This window comes from Hemibagrus wyckioides, linkage group LG11 (genome assembly GCF_019097595.1).
Source record: "Hemibagrus wyckioides isolate EC202008001 linkage group LG11, SWU_Hwy_1.0, whole genome shotgun sequence".
Taxonomy (NCBI): domain Eukaryota; kingdom Metazoa; phylum Chordata; class Actinopteri; order Siluriformes; family Bagridae; genus Hemibagrus; species Hemibagrus wyckioides.
In genome coordinates this window covers 31,438,352-31,458,449 of record NC_080720.1, presented here as the reverse complement: position 1 = coordinate 31,458,449, position 20,098 = coordinate 31,438,352, and the positions used below count along the sequence as shown (strand labels likewise).

The following is a 20,098-nucleotide window of genomic DNA, read 5'->3' as shown; positions in this document are numbered from 1 at the left end:
AAGCTCTGGATAAACCTCCACACACACACACACACACACACGCACACACACACAGCTTCCGCTTTATTCTCAAGCGTGTTGCCGACCCTCTAAACTTGTTTTTTGTTTTGTTCTTTTAATCTTTCTGTGTGTGTGTGTGTGTGTGTGAAGCAGTTTCAGCATCGAAGCGGAAACGGTGTTTGTGTGTGGCGTGTGCGCGCATGCGAATGTGCGCGTGAGTGTGTGTGTGTGCGCGTGTGTTTTTTTGCGGGAAGGAGTGGCTCCCGCAACCGTTTCAGCTCTTCATACAGATGTCAAACGAGCCTCAAATGGACTCTACCACGTTTTTGTGAGGATTTATCTCTTTGTCGAAGAAGAAGAAGGGCTTTAAAAAAAATAATAAAAAAGAAAAGAAACCGGGCCGGGAAAAAAAACTGGTGAGTGCTAAAAATAAATAAATCTTTTCAAACGCAACTTTATAAAGAGTCTAGACAGGATGTTAGAGCTTTAATAAGACATTAGGACGATGGTTTGGTCAGATTGAGATGTTTTGTAATTTTATTTCACAAAGAACCCCCCCCCCCCAAATCCGGAGTAATGCCAACTTTAACGTGGGGAAGCGATTCACTTCCTGAGCAGCGTGGTGTGCGAGATATTCCCTCGTCTTTTCTCTCGGACATCTTCCACTTAACGCTGTTTAATCCGAGTCTAAAGCCCAGTGCTGCTTTTAGTGCTCTTGTGACTTTTACAATAATCTCATTATACTGCTAGCAGAGAGAGAGAGAGAGAGAGAGAGAGAGAGAGAGAGAGAGAGAGAGAGACATTGTTTTCACAGCCACTAGAAGCCTTGGCTGAGGTCCCCTTTTCCTTGCGCGCATGCGCAGGAACGCTCACCTCACTTCACTGGTTTTGCCTGTTGGATTGATTTCCAGTGATTTTTATGTTTTGGAGCGCGTGTGTTTGTTTTGGCTTGGGGGGGGGGTGTACGGTAGTAGTGTGTTAGAGAGAGAGAGAGAGAGAGAGAGAGCCAGATAGATGTAAAGAGAGAGAGAGAGTCATGTAGATGTAATGAGAGTGAGGCAAGTCACAGAGAAAAACAGAGAGAGTCAGTGACACACAAAGACAGAGAGATGGATAGAGAGAGAGAGAGAGAGAGAGAGAGTCATACACACAAACACACACACACACAGAAAGAGGGAGATGCAAAGAGAGAGATGGATGGAGAGAAAGAGAGAGAGAGAGAGTCTGTGACAGTGACAGAGATAAAAAGAGAATGGATTGAGGGAGGGAGAGAGAAAGAGAGAGTTGTGTAGATGAAATGAGAGTGAGGCAGTTCATAGATAAAAACAGAGAGAGAGAGGGAGTCTGTGACATACAAAGAGAGGGAGATGGATTGAAGGAGAGAGAGAGAGAGCTGGACAGTTAAAAAGAGCAACACAGAGAGAGAGAGAGAGAGAGAGAGAGAGTCATGTAGATGCAATGAGAGTGAGGCAAGTCACAGAGAAAAACAGAGAGAGAGAAAGAGTCTATGACACAAAGACAGAGGCAAAGAGAGAGAGACTGATACACAGTCAAAAAGAGAGAAAGGAAGAAACAGAAACACAAAATAAGAGTGAGAGAGTGTCATGTAGATGCAATGAGAGTGAGGCAAGTCACGGAGAAAAACAGAGACAGAGAGAGCGTCTGTGACACACAAATACTGAGAAATGGATAGAAGGAGAGAGAGAGAGACAGTTACACAGTCAAAAAGAAAGAAAGGAAGACAGAGAGCTGAACAGTCAAAAACAGAAACATAAGGGGATTTTGCTGTAGACTATGTACAGAAACATGTTAGGATGAATATTAGACATATTGTACTTGTGATCTAAATACCCGCAGTCTTTACCCTGGGGTCAGATAGAATAATCACATGGTGTGCTTCCTGATGCATTCTAACACGCTTGAGCCGAATTTGAGGTCTGATGGCAATAAACGAGTCTTTAATGCTGACCAACTCTAAACCTGTGGCTTTGAATATTGGTCAGCGGGGTTTTGGAGAGTCTGTGTTGTAGCTGCTGTTGTTGTTGTGAGGTGTGCTGTTTGAGGAACTTGTGGTTGTGAAGGCAGTAAACACCTAGATAATAACACATGCAAACCCCGCCTCTTCTTCCACTGAACTGATTAGTTCATGCAAATCCGGAAGAGGTTCAGGGATCTCGTGGAAGTCATGATGAACAGATTTTAATAAATCAACTGGATCTAGTGGTCGGGGTACTGTAGATGTACTGTAGTGCATGTCGAGTCTCCAGTGAGCGAATGGACGCGAGTGGACACATTTCACGATTAATGATAGCAATCTAGAGAAATCTTCCATTACTTCACTAAATGATCAAAATATTTTGTATAAATATTGACCAAATAAATAAAGATCTTGTATTCTGTGTAAAGAAAAACCCCGGTGTCGATGTTCCCTTAGTCAGTATGGATGCTATTTTTTCATCGTGCCAGAAAAGATAAACCGAGGTGCGGTAACGCCTAGGCCAGACGCATATGAAAATAACTTAAAATTCGTTTTGTAAATGATTATGAAACAGACTGCTGCTGTTTTTATTTTCATCCAGAAACGAAGTGGAAGGAAGATGAGAGGGTGGTGGTGGTGGTTGGTTCAAACCTTTTGCATGATCTTTAGACCTTTTTCAGTGCACACTAGGAGGGAGGGAGGGAGAGAGAGGCTCATGTAGATGCAATGAGAGTGAGGCAAGTCACAGAGAAAAACAGAGGGAGAGAAAGAGTCTGTGACACACAAAGACAGAGAGATGCAAAGAGAGATGGATAAAGAGAGAGAGAGTCTGAGAAACACGGCATCAATTCCATCAGCTGAATGAATTTCAATCATTAATTCTTAGAAATACGGTGGATTAGAGTCTGCCTTGTAGATAGCCAGGTTCAATAAGGGCCTGTATTACTCAAGCGCACCATCTGATTCGTCACCTCAGAGGAAGTGTAACCGCTTTGTAGAGGAAGTGGAAAGAAATGTGAACGAAAGAAAGAAAGAAAGAAAAAGCGAGTCGTTGGTTCCTATTTCCTGGCGCGTTCGCTACCTGGTGTTGTCAGCCTTGCTTCAGATGTGGTATGTTACACAGATATCTGGCGATTTCTGCCCTTGTTAAATGATGTGTGTGTGTGTGTGTGGGTGGGTGTGTGTGTGTGTGTGTGTGGGTGAGAGAGAGAGAGAGAGTGTGTGAGTATGAGTGTGTATGTGTGAGTTAGTGAGGTTAAGATTATGCCATGACTTGTAACTGATACTATTTACGTTATTATCAGACACCCAGGGATGTCCTGAAGTGTGTGTGTGTGTGAGACTGTGTGAGACTGTGTGAGACTGTGTGAGACTGTGAGATCTGGGGTTCTGCTGTAGACCATGTGGTGAGAAACAGTGACAAACCTAGAGAGACAGTGTGATGAGAGAGAGAGAGAGAGAGAGAGAGAGAGATGCACACACATAAAGAAAGGGTCAGACATCGAGACACAGACACATTGAGAACGATTCAGAGAGAGAGAGAGATTCAAAGAAATGAGGAGAGAGGGAGACAAGATACAGATAGATAGAAAGAGAGAGAGGAAGACACTCAGAAAGAAAGAGAGGGATCCTAGATGCAAGATACGTTGAGAGAGATACAGAGAAAGGCATTCGGACAGAGACGCTCCGAAAGGGAGAAATGGGGAGAGTATTATCTCTGTTAGTAGAGGCACAGAGAGAAAGAGAGGAAGGTAAGATACAGATAGAGAGAGATTCAGAGAGAGAGACAGAGAGACGCTCAGAGAAAGAAAGAGAGACTCCAAAAGAGAGACACTCTGAGAAAGAGATGCTCGGAGAGAGGGAGACGTTCAGAGAGAGTGACGTTTAGAAAGAGAGATGCTCAGAGAGACACTAAGAGATAGACACATGCTCAGAGAGAGTGAGACATTCAGAGTGAGAGAGGGACACAAAGAGAGAAAGACATGCGCACAGAGAGAGAAAAACTTAGAGTAAGACACTAAGAAAGAGAGATGCCGAGAGAGAGACACACTCAGAAATAGAGAGAGAGACGTTCAGAGAGAGATGTTTAGAAAGACAGATGCTCAGAGTGTGAGAGACGCTCAGCTCAGAAAGAGAGAGATGCAAAACAAAAGACACTCAAAGAAGGATACTTGTAGAGAGAGAGAGAGAGACAGAAAGGCACTTGGAGAGAGAGAGAGATACTCAAAGAGAGACGCACATGGCAGGAGAGAGAGATACTCAAAGAGAGACACAATAAGTGGTGGATTAAGACGTATTGATGTCAGAAATTTCATACATTTTATTTCTAAATGTTTATCATCCTGCACAAACACACACACACACACAACCTGCTCTGTCTCGAACCCGATACGTTCAGTGTTTATATCCGTGTGTGTTTCTCCCTCTCTCTCTCTCTCTCTCTCTCTCTCTCTCTCTCTCTCACGGTAATAAGAGCAACTGTAACCTGAACCGGAGAAATAACCCAATGATGAAGCGTCACTGTTTAATAAAATTCCCAGAAGCCTGGCAGGGATGATATTCCGAGCTGGCGCTGTACTCCGGAGCCAGATAATGTGCACTTTGCGAGAGCAGGCCACGCCTTCGATCGATTGTGCCGTGGAGCGAGAGCGAGGGACGGTACGAGTGTAGGAGCCTGGGCTGCGAACATGAAAAGAGAGGACAGATGAGGAAGTTATTTCATAACGCCATTGTGTCTAAATGAGGAAATCTCTTTAATGGTGGTCAGAAATCTTCCATATGAAATCTGGACACCGTGTTTGCGACGGTTCGATGATCCTCGCAGCCTCTTTTCTGATTTGTTGAACAGGTGTCTGGGGTTTTGTGCTTCTGGAATATTGCTCAAGTGTCTGGTTTCACGTTACGTCATATTTACGCTCTGCTTTAAAGACGTTTCCTCACAATAGACGCTCCCAGGAATTAAGGATTGCGTAGCTCAAGCTGCAAGACCTAATAGTGTTGTCATCCAGTTGCGTTACACTTCACGCAGCCATTTAAACCATTTCTTGCGTTTTCTATAATATCTAAAACCGCCAAAACGTTTCAGTCAGATTAAATAAATAAATAAAAAAAATAAAACCCATAGCTAGCACTGAGCACTTTCCCTTTCCCTCGGATTAATGGTTGAACCTTCAGGTTTATGGTGTTTGTTCAAGCCAAGGTTGATGACTTTGCTCCCTGTTCATACCTTACACACACACACACACACGCACACACGCACGCACACACACACGCACGCGCACACGCACACACACGCACGCACGCACACACACACGCACACACACACGCACACACACACGCACACACACACACACACTGAGCGCCCATTGAAGACATTTTGCCTTTAGCCAGATGTTTCCTCATATGATATTTTCTCTGGTTCTCCATCACAAACCCGTTATATTTAATCAAAGTTTTAGACGCTTGTTATAAGGTTTGTGTCTTCAGGGGGTCTTGAGTTGGGCTGTAGGTTGGTGTGGGCTTCAAAGATGCTCCTCGCTACAGCACCAGAAGTCCAGAGTTGGAGCTGATCCAAGGTAGTCTGTAAGCCTGAACCTCTGCATCACATTAAGCCTGAAACTCTGTCTATGCCTTGGACCTTTGTCTGAAGTCTCTTGAGCCAGCTCTGCTCAGGTGGGAGATGTGAAGAGAGGTCCATCTCCACCTTCTGGACTTTTTGTTCTGCAGCGAGGGGTCCAGCGAGACACCGGAGTACGGAGGCTGAAACCTGGACAGTGAAAAATGACTGGATTCACTCTGCATGCTCGCTACACAGGGTGTGATGATGCCACAGACTCTTATTGTACATTTGATAAAGTCTGACTCATCAGTTACGTCGCTTTCATGCAAACATGATGCAGATTTTCTCCTCATTTCTCATCTGCATGAGCTCACAAACGCCCACACTGACTAGAAAATATGTGATTGACAAGAAAAAGACAGTATGCCCCTCCCATGTTTCCTCCTAGACCCTCAGTCATATATATATATATATATATATATATATATATATATATATATATATATATATATATATATATATATATATATATATATATATATATATATATATATATATATATATATATATATATATATATATAAAATGTTCTCAGGCATAACATTATGACCACCTGTCACCTAATATATAATGTATATATAATGTAATATATAATGTTCTCAGGCATAACATTATGACCACCTGACCACCTAATATTGCCAAAACAGCCCTGACCCGTCCTGCACTGTGTATTCTGCCACTTTTCTATCAGAACCAGCATTAACTTCTTCAGCAATTTGAGCAACAGTAGCTCATCTGTTGGATCGGATCACACGGTCCAGCCTTCTCTCCCCATGTGCATCAATGAGCCTTGACCGCCCATGACCCTGTCGCCGGTTCACCACTGTTCCTTCCTTGGACCACTTTTGATAGATACTGACCACTGCAGAGCGGGAACACCCCACAAGAGCTGCAGTTTTGGAGATGCTCTGATCCAGTCGTCTAGCCATCACAATTTGGCCCTTCGTCAATCTCGCTCAAATCCTTACGCTTGTCCATTTTTCCTGCTTCTAACACATCAACTTTGAGGACAAAATGTTGACTTGCTGCCTAATATATCCCACCCACTAACAGGTGCCATGATGAGGAGATCATCAGTCTTATTCACTTCACCTCTCAGTGGTCATAATGTTATGGCTGATTGGTCTATATGGGCGTGGGCTGGCCAGAATTTAAACCTCACGATCTCCTGATGTTCCTGTGAACATTTTTCACGTTTCTGATTGGTCATTTCTAACACCACCAACTTTTACACATCTAGCCGTTGTCATGCCTTCCTGACATGTGGTTTGATGTCAGTTTACACCACCGGACCTGGTTCTCGTGTTCTGTCATCTCACAGACGTGACCCACACACAGTGTTTTTCCACAGCGGGGATTTTCCCATCACATACCACTGATGAACCCCTCGGTTTGTCCCGTCATGAGAGAAACACACCTCTGAAGGACCAGGACCACAGAAAGGACTATTATTACACATTTTATTTCACATACATGCCTTGTGGGGGTGTGTAAAAGTTTGTGCCCCCCTATATCTAGGTATATGTACCTCTATAGTGCAGTTTCTCTACGAATCAATTAAATGTCGTAAATCCAAAAGTCAGTTTGAAAAGAGAGAAAAAAAATATTTCAAATATTTTAAAATAATAAACATATATAAATATTAAATCAATAAATATATAAATATTTCAAATATATACATATATATAAATAAAAAAAAAATATATATATATATATATATATATATATATATATATATATATATATATATATATATATATATATATATATATAAGATAATAAATATTTAAAATTATATTAAATAATAGATATATAACTTAAATAATTAAATAAATATTTAAAATATATATAAAAATATATTAATATAAATGTATATAAAGAATGAATAAATAAATAAATATTTATAATATGTATCTATAAATAAATATATATAAAGAATAAATAAATAACTATTTACAATATTAAATATTTATCAATATTACAACAAAAAGGATTTAAAAGATATTCAGAAGGGTTTTTTTTAATTGTTCAGACAAGTTGAATATTTCTGCAATGTATTTAATTTTTTTCCCCACCCTGAATATTTTAACACCCATGTTCGCTGTGCAAAAAAACACACGTGAAGCGTGTAACCACATTGAAAGCCGGTGTGCAACATCGCAGTGAATAGAAAAGAAACAACAACACAACAAATATTCAGTCTGTGGTGTTTGGAGGACAGAAATAAAAGCAGAAGCGAGAGCACCAGTTGTCCTAATTGACTTTTTTACTCTCCACCACAAGTCACTGCATTGTCCTTTACTTCTGTATAAAGTCATGTGTACATATGCATTTTTTCCTGTTTCTGGTTGAACGCTCTGTAATGGAGTTCATTCGTGTGTGTGTGTGTGTGCTGTGTAAATGCCGGCTGGATGCTTGAACACACACCAGGGGTCTAATACTTGAGACATTTCTGTGATAGAAACCACAGTGTTTGTTTGAAAAGCTTTAGTTACTGTGATTAAGGTTAGGGTTTCGGTGTAGGCATAGCAGTACTGTAATTAGCTGCAGTAATCTCTGTGTGTGTGTGTGGGTGTGTGTGTGTGTTAGTTATGTCCTCATTTTGGTGGGGTTTTTTAAGGACAAGCTTAAACAACCTGCTTTAGACATTATGACATTTACATGGGTGTAAAATATTGTGTGTGTGTGTGTTGGTTATGTCCTTGTCTTGGTTGGGGTTTTTTAAGGACAAGCCTAGAAGCTTAATCCACCTGCTTTAGACATTAGGACATTTACAGGGGTGTATGATATTGTGTGCGTGTGTGTGTGTGTCTTAGTAACGTCCTCGTCTCAATCTGTCTCAATCTGGGTTTTAGAGAACAAGCTTAAACAACCTGCTTTAGATATTAGGACATTTATATGTGTGTAAAATATTGGGGTGTGTGTGTGTGTTATGTCCTCGTCTCAATCTGGGTTTTAGAGAACAAGCTTAGAAGCTTAATCCAATTGCTTTAGGACATTTACATGGGTGTAAAATATTCTGTGTGTGTGTGTGTGTGTGTGTGTGTGTGTGTGGAAAAATTCAGTGTAGAAACATGTCCTGACTCAAGTGCTTATGACACTGGAATGAAAACAAGCTTCAGTCCAGACCTTTTAAAGGACACGCTGTCTTTTCCCCAGATCTCAGCAAGTTAATGTTCTGTAAGGGAACACACACACACGCGCGCACACACACACACACACACACACACACACACACACACACAGCAATATCGTACACACATGTAAATGTCCTAATGTCTAAAGCAGGTTGTTAAAGCTTGTTCTTTAAAACCCAGACTGAGACGAGGACGTAACACACACACACACACACACACATTTGGCCAAGCCGTGTAATGGTTGAGAATGAGGATGAGAATATATATGTGTGCGTGTGCGTGTGCATGTGCGAGAACTTAATAGTTTATAAATAGTGTGTATTAGTCAGTCACGGTGTGTGTGAGTTCAACTGAGTCTCTGTCCCTATAAATATCACATTCTGCCCCAGCGTGCAGAAGTTTTGGCACACTCAGCGGATGTCCGCTCGCTGCAGAAAATGCTTGGTCAGAAAGCCAGAGAGAAGAGAGGGGGAAGGAGGCAGAGAGAGAGAGAGAGAGAGAGAGAGAGAGAGAGTGATGTGGCAGGCTGGGAGGAGGGACCTGTTAGTGATGAAAGAGCGAGTGTTTTACTGAGCATTTGAAGAGTGCAGTAGCGTGTGTGTGTGTATGCGTGTGTGTGTGTGTGTGTGTGTGTGTGTGTGTGTGTGTATGCGTGCGTGTGTGTGCGCGCTTGTGTGTGTGACATTTAAATGACCGAATTTTTCCACACTACATGCTGCTACATGTCACAAAGTATCAAAAGGGAAGTGAGAGCTATATCTGTGTTATTCTTTCCTGTTTATGACCCACACCGGATGTGAGCTATGAATGGTCCAGGGAGAGGGGGGCATAGAGAGAGAAAGAGGGAAATGGGGGGAGAGAGAGAGAGAGAGAGAGAGAGAGGGACACAGAGATGGAGGGCAGAGAGAGAGACATGGAGAGATGGGGAGGGAGAGACAAGGGGAGAGAGAGAGAGAGGGACAAGGAGAGAGAGAGGGACACGAAGAGATGGAGAGAGGGACAAGGAGAGAGAGGGACACAGAGAGATGGGGAGAGAGAGAGAGAAAGAGAGATGGGGAGGGAGAGACAAGGGGAGAGGGGGGGGCATGGAGAGAGGTACACGAAGAGATGGAGAGAGGGACAAGGAGAGAGAGAGAGAGAGGGACAAGGAGAGAGAGGGACACAGAGAGACAGAAAGGGGGACAAGGAGAGAGAGACAGAGGGAGATAGTGAAAGAGAGAGAGGGACACAGAGAGAGAATGAGAGGGGGTGAGAGGGCCACAGAACAGGAGAGGGACAAAAAGAGAGTGAGGGACACTGACAAAAAGAGACAGAGAGAGAGAGAGGGATACTGGGAGAGAGGGACATAGAGAGAAAAAGAGTGAGAGAGAGGGGCAAAGGGACAGAGCGGTAGAGAGGGACGTAAAATGGGACAAGGACAAAGAGAGAGGGAGGGATACTGAGAGAAAGGGACAGAGCGAGAGAGAGACATAGACATAGAGAGTTAAGGGGACACTGAGTGTGTGTGTGAGAGAGAGAGAGAGAGAGAGGGACAGAGAGGTAGAGAGAGACACGTCAAAATAAAGAGGGACACAGAAACAGAGAGAGGGATAGAGAAAGAGCGAGACACACACAGAGAAACAGAAATAGAAAGGGACAGCGAAAGAGAGAGACACACAAGAAGAAAGAGAGAGAAAGAAAGAGAGAGGGGGACAGAAAGACTTGTGTGTGATGCATACAGATGCACACATACACACACTAGAGAGAGAGAGAGAGAGAGTCAGAAGGAGAGAGAGACAAATCCTTACAGAGGTGGAAAGAGTCGAGCGAGAGAGAGAGAGAGAGAGAGATGAAAAGAGAGACAGAAACAGATGTGTTGGTCATAATGTTGGTCTTTGTTTGCAGTTAATTTGTAAAGGTGGAGAAAATGGGAAGCGTGATGCTCCACAGATCCTGCTTTTCCTCCCGTTCTTCCACTCCAGCGTTCAGCTTCAGCTTTGTTTCCCTCTCCACATTAACATTACACAAGCCTGACGTTAGCAGACGTTAGCCTTTAGCGCTGCGGCGTTCCTCTCATCATGTTCAGCTGAAACTTTCGGGTTGTTTTCTGCGACACCTGGAGAAAAAAAAGGACCAGAAGGATGTGATTTTCAGGGTGGAGTCTGTCTGGGATTTTATAACATGCCTCCAGTCTATATTTACACCCTGGCTTTTATAAATAACTCGGAAAAACTGACATCACCGGTCACTACCTCCCGAGCTCTGGTTCTGACGTTGTCCCTCCCCTTTTAAGAAGCCCCGCCCCCTTCAGCCAGAACCGAGCTGATTAGGCAGATGTGAAATGAAATACAGCTGTTTTTTTATATATATATTTCAGGTTGCAGATGTTTGATTCCCCTTTTTCCCTCTGCTTGCTGTAAGAGGAGGAGAGACACTGAGGAGAGACCATGCCGGTTCCACCACCACCCCCTCCCCCACCCCCGACCCTGGCTCTGGTACACAAGCACACACACACATTTGCATTTATAATTCATATTCAGATCATTTGGAAGACTGTTACACTTAGCATCTTGTGTGTGTGTGTGTGTGTGTGTGTGTGTGAACAGGCCAACACGGAGAAGCCCACCCTGAACAGGTCTGAGCAGCAGGGCAGGAATGCGCTACTGTCCGACATCTCCAAAGGAGCCCGACTCAAAAAGACAGTTACCAATGACCGCAGTGCACCAGTACTGGAGAGTAAGTACACACACACACACACACACACACAGCATGATACTATTTTATGGAACGATTAAGGCTGATAACAGCAACCACACTGTGTTTTCCTAACACACAAATATGTCTATATTTTAAGTATCCTGAATCCTCAATTCTGATTGGACAGAAAGTGTTGGAGTTTTCTCTGACATTAGTGGGGTAGCACATTACAACTTTTTACAATATTATCGTTGTAGGTCTCTCCACAACAATACAGACACAGGTTGCTTCTTTAACACAGGCGTTTGGCACAGGCGCCGTGAGAACTACACTATATTCCCAAAAGTATTGGGACACCCCTCCATTTCATTGAATGCAGACGTTGGGCTCGGTCCCTTAGTTCCAGTGAAAGGAACTCTTAATGCTTCAGCTTCATACCAAAACATTTTGGACAATTTCATGCTTTGTGGGAACAGTTTGGGGATGACCCCTTCCTGTTCCAACATGACCGCACACAAAGCAAGGTCCATAAAGACAGGGATGAGTGAGTTTGGTGTGGAGGAATTTCACAGAGTCCTGACCTCAACCCCATAAAACACTTTCAGGATGAATTAGAGCGGAGACTGTGAGCCAGACCTTCTCGTCCAACATCAGTGCCTGACCTCACAAATGCGCTTCTAGAGGAATGGTCAAAAATTCTCATAAACACACTCCTAAACCTTGTGGAAAGCCTTCCCAGAAGAGTTGAAGCTGTTATAGCTGCAAAGGGGCGGGACAACTCCATATTACATTCATGTGCATGTAAAGGCAGACGTCCCAGTTTTGTCCAGACTCTCAGTCTCCAAAATTGTGTCATGAAAACAAACAAATGCAATATTTATACAACAGCATTGTTCGTCGCTATAGTAACTAATACAGGACGCTTGCACGAAGGATGCAGGATTCAGATCATATAGTTTACATATTGCATTGTTTACTGCTAAAGATTTATGGAAGGAGTCTCCAGTGTCAGCAGAGAGGAAAACGAAGTTATACTAAAACTAGTAACTAATTATAACTAAATATTCATGACGCGGATAAAATGTCAAATTGTGACGTTTCCAGTGGTACACACCTGACAGGACACATCTGGTTTTCTTAATTTCTTACACTTCTTAATTTCTTTATTTCTTCTTTAAATTCCTGCTGGTTGGTTTGAAGCTGTGTTGAAATATGATGTGTTGCTGCTACAATCCACTTACACTCCTACGAACACTTGTTATGGCAATGTGTGTGTTTTTGTGTTCATACAATGTGCTGTCATTTATTTCGGCAGAGCCCAAAGGAGGTGGAGGAGGAGGTGGTGGAGGAGGAGGAGGAGGTGGTGGAGGAGGAGGAGGGGGCGGGTTTGGAGGTGGAGCTCCGGGTGGATTTGGAGGACTGTTTCAAGATGGTATGCCAAAGCTGCGGTCCACTAGGGATGGTAAGGATTGCGCGCACACACACACACACACACACACACACACAGTGCTGCCAGTAAGACACATTTCATAGCACTGCTGTTATGCACAACGTCATGCCATTCTTATCATATGAGCTAACGGTGCTCTGAGTTCAAGGTCCTTTATCTTAGAATAGAGTTGTTATTATTATAATATTTAATATAATAGAGTTTTATTACAGTAAAATAGAATAGAGCTGTACTATAGAATATAATCGAGCCTTATTACAATGGAATAGAGCTGTGATTATATTATAGAATAGAGCTTTATTACAGTAAAATAGAGCAGAGCTGTATTGTAGAATATAACTGAGCTTTATTACAATAGAATAGAGCTGTATTATAGAATAGAATAGTTATTTTATTATAGAATACCGCTTTATTTCAATAGAATAGAATAGAACTGTATTGTAGAATATAATCGGGCTTTATTATAGTAGAATAGACCTGTTTCAACAGAATAAAATAGAGCTGTATTATTATATTATAGAATAGAGCTGTATCATAGAATAGAACTTTATTACAAGAAAATAGAATAGAATATAACTGTATTATTGTATTATAGAATAGAGCTTTATTACAGTAAAATAGAGTACAGCTGTATTTGTAAAAAATAGTGTCATTACAATAGAATAAAGCTGTTTTACAGTGGAATGGAATAGAGTTGTTATAATAATATAGAATAGAGCTTTATTACAGTGAAATAGAGTGGAGCTGTATTATAGAATATAATTGAGTTTCATTACAATAGAATAGAGCTGTATTATAGAATAAAGCTTTATTACAATAGAATAGAGCTGTGTTACAGTAGTACGGAATAGAGTTGTTATTATATTATAGAATAGAGCTTTATTACAATAGAATAGAGTAGAGCTGTATTATAGAATATAATTGAGCTGTTATAGTAGAAAAGAATAGAGTTGTTATTATTATAGAATATAATTTAGCTTTATTACAACAGAATAGAGCTGTATTATAGAATATAATTTAGCTTTATTACAATAGAATAGAGCTGTATTATAGAATAGAGCTTTATAGCAATAAAATAGAATAGAGTTGTTATTATATTATAGAATAGAGCTTTATTACAATAGAATAGAGCTGTATTATAGAATATAATTGAGCTTTATTATAATAGAATAGAGCTGTGACAGTAGAATAGAGTTGTTATAGAATATGATCAATCTTTATTACAATAGAATAGAGCTGTATTATATTATAGAATAGAGCCTTAATACAGTGAAATAGAATAGAGCTGAATATCTTTAGCTTTATTGCAGTAGAATAGAGTTGTTACAGTAGAATAGAATAGAGTTGTTATTATTATATCAATAGAATAGACTGTTATTACAGTTGCAGGAGAAGATATTAATACTATACACCCTGATTTTTTTCTTTGTCTCATTCTTTTTCATTTATTTCTAGACTCTGGTGGCGTTCGATCCCCCATCCTCCCTCCTGGAGCCCGTAGTTCTGGTCCACGTCCTTTTATGGGCGGTGCTAGCTCCACCCCACGTTTCCCTGGCCAGCGTAATGGCCCTTCTGAATCTCCACGTCCTCGAATGACTCCTCCACGCTCTGAAACCCCCGGAGGTCCTCCTCCACCCGTTCCTAACACCCCACGGCCCAATCAGAGCAGTGTACAGAACAGAGGACCTCCCCCTCTGCCAGGTGGACTCCGGTCTACACCAACCCCGCCCCCTCCGAACCTGTCTGGAAGACAGGCAGCACCTCCACCTGTTCCAGGCGGACGTCCCTACTCCAGCTCTGCAGCCCCACCTCCTGTGCCTCATTCCAGCCGCCCTCCTCTTCCCCCAGCTCCTAGTCGAGGAGACGACCGCCCACCACCTGTTCCACCTGGTAACCGCCCATCCATGGCCCTCCCACGGGACAACCCGCCTCCTCCACCTCCTCCATCTGCCAACAGCAAGCCGCCTCCACCTCCTTCCTCATCTCGTGGGCCTGCAAGCTCCGCTCCTCCACTGCCACCAGGAAGACCGAAGCCCAGTGACGAAAACACGCCACGTCTTCCTCAGAGGCATCTGTCACTCACTCCCCATTCTCAGTCCCCTCCTACACCTGGGAGGTCAGGCCCACTTCCTCCGCCTCCCTCTGAGAGACCGCCCCCTTTGGGCCGGAATCCGTCCGCACGATCCGGTAACAAATCCCTGCGTGTATTTTAGAACACCTTTTCTTACATGTGTACTGTATGTTTTACATATACATCTAATTAATTATCTGTGTGTGTGTGTGTGTGTGTGTGTGTTTAGGTCCACTCCCACCTCCACCACCTTCCGGGCGACCAGGAAGCGGAGGCGTGCGGCCATCTGCAGCCCCGCCTCCTCCGAACAGACTAGGGTCAGAGCCTCCTCGTGCCGGCAACAGACCGCCCCTCCCTCCTGACCGCCCCACTTCTGGAGGACCGCCCCCTCCTCCTCCACCAATGGGCAACGGGTATCACAGTCAGGATGCAGGTATGATACGTGTTCCTGTCTCCATATCTGCTTCGATCATCCCATAGCTCACGTTAACGTAATGTCGTCTGGGTGCGTGTTACACAGATGAGTGGGAGGCGCGCTTCAGTTTCCGACCCGTCTCAGATTTCCCGCCTCCAGAGCCGTACATCCCGTTTCAGAAAGTATACCCCAGCAAACTGGCCAGAAGTGAAGGCAGAGGTAAACATTCACTACCTTTTTTTGTGATTTTGTGTTTGTTAGAAAGCTGTATAGTGATGGTTTTTAGCTTTTGAATTAAATCGATGCTTCAATAAGACACCAAGATGCAAAAACACAGCAAGAGACTATAGTAAATAGATATTTACTATAGAAATATTTGGAAATTCATAGAAGGATTCGATTATAGTAGTATAGTTATGGTAAATGTGTATATATAGTGCATTCAGTTGCACGGCTGGTCCGTTTATACCTAGAACACATCTAGATTGCTATTCCATTAGTGCTAACACTTTCTGTGTGTGTGTGTGTGTGTTTAGGTTCAACGAAAAAGGAGCGAGGCGCACCCCCGTTGCCTCCCATTCCCAGATGAAGGAAGTGGACTGGACTCTCAGGGACACCATGCCTCTTCCTCTGTATTTTGTTCTTCATTATTATTTTCCAAAAACATTCTTATATTTTTTTGCATGTCAGGCTCTTCCTTGCTGTTTTATTTTTTTCCTTCTCTCGGACATATTATGCCATAGGTTCTTTACGACGAGGTCACATAAGTGTCAATAGTTTTATACGATCGTACACACGACACACGGAGGAAAGACCAGGCGGTTCCTACCCTGTTCACATTGCTGGGCCAATGTTTGATATCTCTTCATGTTTCCAGTGGCTGGGAAATGGACTCATACTCGTAGAACCAATGAATGATCTGACCAGGCACCAGAAATGGGGTTCTGCTGCTTTACAAAAAAGTCTACCACAAAGCCTTCCTGTACCTAATATCCTTTCATCCCTCACCTTTACTCTCTCTTCATACTCGCTCTTTATTAAATGCCCCGCCCACTAAATTTATTCATTGGGGAGCACTTGATATGTGGAGAAATGTTAGGGTATCGCCTTACTAGTTGTGTGTGTGTGTGTGTGTGTTGAATACACAAGGCTCCAACGATTAACACAAGTTCTCTTTTCCTTTATTTTGTCTTTCTTTTTTAATCACACTTAAAGGAATAACGCAGCATTTTGTCCAAGCTCATCTCTATCTTGATCCACCATGTGTGTAGAGTATGTGCGATTACCACAGTCTCATTTTCTTGTAAAGGAATAGAGTTTACTCAGAAAAAGAAAAAAAAAGAAAACGCTTACAAATTACGTCTAAGGGTCAGTGAATTCGGTCAGTAAATATTTAACTACATGACTGTATAAAAAAACTATAACAAAACCTATAACAATATATTTATATTTATCTACTTTCACATCAATGAAGTGTAAATATTTGCACTTCTATGGTGATTCACTCCTGGGAAAATGTAAATTATTTCCTTTAAAAGAAAAACCCTAAATGATGCAAACGTCATACCAATTTGCTTGGAGTCTTCCTCGAAGGGTTCTACAGAAAGTTTAACAGCTTCCTTTAGACTTCCATTATCCGTGACACGATCGCACATACTCTCTCGCTGTGATCCGCAGAGACGAGGTGGAAAAACTCCGGAGTATTCTTTTTAATCCAATCCGTGCTGCCATCTCGTTTCTGGGGAAATTCGAGGTGCGAGCCTTGTGAGCCGATCAACATCTGCAATACTCCGTTACTGAGCGTCGAAGCGATTTGTGATTTATCGTAATGAAGGATGTGCCTTATTATGATCTTTGTGTCTAAGTGTGTAAGGATATCTGTCTAGAAGAAACAAAGAAGACCACAGAGTGCCTAAAACCTTCCTCTCAATGTTGCTTGTGTTCTCGTTCGTTTCTGTACGTTCAGTATTATTACGGCTGTTGTTTCATTGACAAGATGTGTTTAAAGCGTGCACTTTTTTTTGTATGCACATATACATAGACTATACATTCTATACAATAATAATAATAATAATAATAATAATAATAAGCAAAGCCTCTTTTTGTGCCATGATTTGGCTAAATCTAACGTGGGAAATAAGCTTGTGTGTGATGTACATTAGCTTGGTTTAGGCTTACGATATTGATAAGCACTTGTTTACAGGCCATTTGGATGGCGCGAGCTTTGACAGAAGGATGAGATGAAAGAAAGGATGAGAAAGAAAGAATGTGAGCTGCTTCCTGGGATTATGCATATGAGACTGATCTAAAAAAATAAAATCTTCTAATAATCCTGATTATTTTGTCAGGTCCTGCAGTCTCATCTGTGTAGAATCTAGACAAATTGTGTTGTGATTTTTGTGGTGGTGTTTTTTTTTTAATTGTTTTTCCATGAAACTTTGTATATAAGCAAAAGTGCACAAAACGCTTGTCGCAAGAAGTCACAAAGCGAAGACCAAAAATAGAGCTGAACCTCTGGGTGAGTGTATGAATGCTGAAAAGGTGAAGGTTTCTGTACTGTTTGAAGGCGGGTTTATGGTTTCTGTCTTGAGTATGTTTTGCACCCGTGCCGGTCAGCGACGCCTCGATGATGTCACGCTGACCGTGGCACATGCAGCGGTACTTAGAGACTGTTTTTGTTTCCTTTTCCTTTTTTTTCCCCTCCCTCCATTGTTTTTATTTGTGTTGTTCATTTTGTTGATCTGTTACAGCTTCTCTGCTTGTGCCTTCTTATTTTTGTGTGGAACATGAAAGCGTGTTTAAGAGGTTTTCTAAATAAATGAAGTTGAAGTGAAGCATTTTTGTTGTCTGTTATCTATCTATCTATCTATCTGGCTAGCTGTCTGTGTAGTAATTGAACTGAATCATTTAAATTTATGAAACTTGCTTTTAATCGAATTGGACTGAACGAAGTGTAAAAAAGAATCGACTCGTTTAGGGCTGATTATATTACTCTTAGTGTGTATGTGTCTCGGTGAAATGTCTATCTGTCTGTCTGTCTGTCTATCTATCTATCTATCTATCTATCTATCTATCTATCTATTTAAAAATATACCAGGTATATATGGGCTGAAGAAAAATCTATGGCTCCAATTGCACACATTAAATTAATCTAGCTTATATATATATATATATATATATATATATATATATATATATATATATATATATATATATATATATATATATATATATACACTATATTGCCAAAAGTATTCGCTCACCTGCCTTGACTCGCATATGAATTTAAGTGACATCCCATTCCTAATCCATAGGGTTCAATATGACGTCGGTCCACCCTTTGCAGCTATAACAGCTTCAACTCTTCTGGGAAGGCTGTCCACAAGGTTTAGGAGTGTGTTTATGGGAATTTTTGACCATTCTTCCAGAAGCGCATTTGTGAGGTCACACACTGATGTTGGACGAGAAGGCCTGGCTCTCAGTCTCCGCTCTAATTCATCCCAAAGGTGTTCTGTCGGGTTGAGGTCAGGACTCTGTGCAGGCCAGTCAAGTTCATCCACACCAGACTCTGTCATCCATGTCTTTATGGACCTTGCTTTGGTCACTGGTGTACAGTCATGTTGGAAGAGGAAGGGGCCAGCTCCAAACTGTTCCCACAAAGTTGGGAGCATGGAATTGTCCAAAATGTCTTGGTCTGCTAAAGCATTCAGAGTTCCTTTCACTGGAACTAAGGGGCCAAGCCCGGCTCCTGAAAAACAACCCCACACCATAATCCCCCCTCCACCAAACTTTACACTTGGCACAATGCAGTCAGACAAGTACCGTTCTCCTGGCAACCGCCAAACCCAGACTCGTCCATCAGATTGCCAGATGGAGAAGCGCGATTCGTCACTCCAGAGAACGCGTCTCCACTGCTCTAGAGTCCAGTGGCGGCGTGCTTTACACCACTGCATCCGACGCTTTGCATTGCACTTGGTGATGTATGGCTTGGATGCAGCTGCTCGGCCATGGAAACCCATTCCATGAAGCTCTCTGCACACTGTTCTTGAGCTAATCTGAAGGCCACATGAAGTTTGGAGGTCTGTAGCGATTGACTCTGCAGAAAGTTGGCGACCTCTTCGCACTATGTGCCTCAGCATAGTAGACAGTTGACTGTGGAATATTTAGGAGCGAGGAAATTTCACGACTGGATTTGTTGCACAGGTGGCATCCTATCACAGTTCCACGCTGGAATTCACTGAGCTCCTGAGAGCGACCCATTCTTTCACAAATGTTTGTAAAAACAGTCTGCATGCCTAGGTGCTTGATTTTATACACCTGTGGCCATGGAAGTGATTGGAACACCTGATTCTGATTATTTGGATGGGTGAGCGAATACTTTTGGCAATATAGTGTGTGTATATATATATATATAATAGCGTCAGTACTTGGGGCAATTTAACATTTTTTAAATTACGAATTTAGTAATAGTTCACTGTAAAAAAATAATAATAATAATTTTGATATTTGTAATTAAATAGGATAACCCAGTATTAATACCCAGTATATTAGTGCATTTGATGAGATAAATGATGATTAATTAAAAGACTTAATTGTACATTTCTTCATAAAGGAGATCATAAAGTGTAGAACTCTGATATGAATCTTTTTTAAAAAGCCAAAAGAAATGTAATATTTATATTAAATATAGTTTAATTGAATTATTATGATGTTCTACTCTGCTAAATCATCCTCGAGCAACCACACACACGC

The 20,098-nt window shown here is 41.9% G+C and overlaps 1 protein-coding gene across 2 annotated transcripts; it reads left to right on the top strand.

Annotated features, from left to right (window-relative positions):
- Positions 1-38: 38 nt before the first annotated feature.
- On the top strand, positions 39-18,180 carry wipf1b (WAS/WASL interacting protein family, member 1b). Of its 2 annotated transcripts, none has more exons than XM_058403384.1 (8): positions 39-416; positions 11,091-11,208; positions 11,320-11,449; positions 12,726-12,872; positions 14,316-15,047; positions 15,161-15,364; positions 15,452-15,565; positions 15,883-18,180. In XM_058403384.1, the coding sequence occupies exons 2-8, from the start codon at positions 11,161-11,163 to the stop codon at positions 15,933-15,935; spliced, it is 1,428 nt and encodes a 475-aa protein (XP_058259367.1). In that variant the 5' UTR covers positions 39-416; positions 11,091-11,160; the 3' UTR covers positions 15,936-18,180. The 2 variants fall into 2 exon arrangements, with proteins under 2 accessions (XP_058259367.1, XP_058259368.1); XM_058403385.1 differs by lacking the exon at positions 39-416 and adding an exon at positions 2,994-3,088.
- The last annotated feature ends 1,918 nt before the right edge of the window (positions 18,181-20,098 follow it).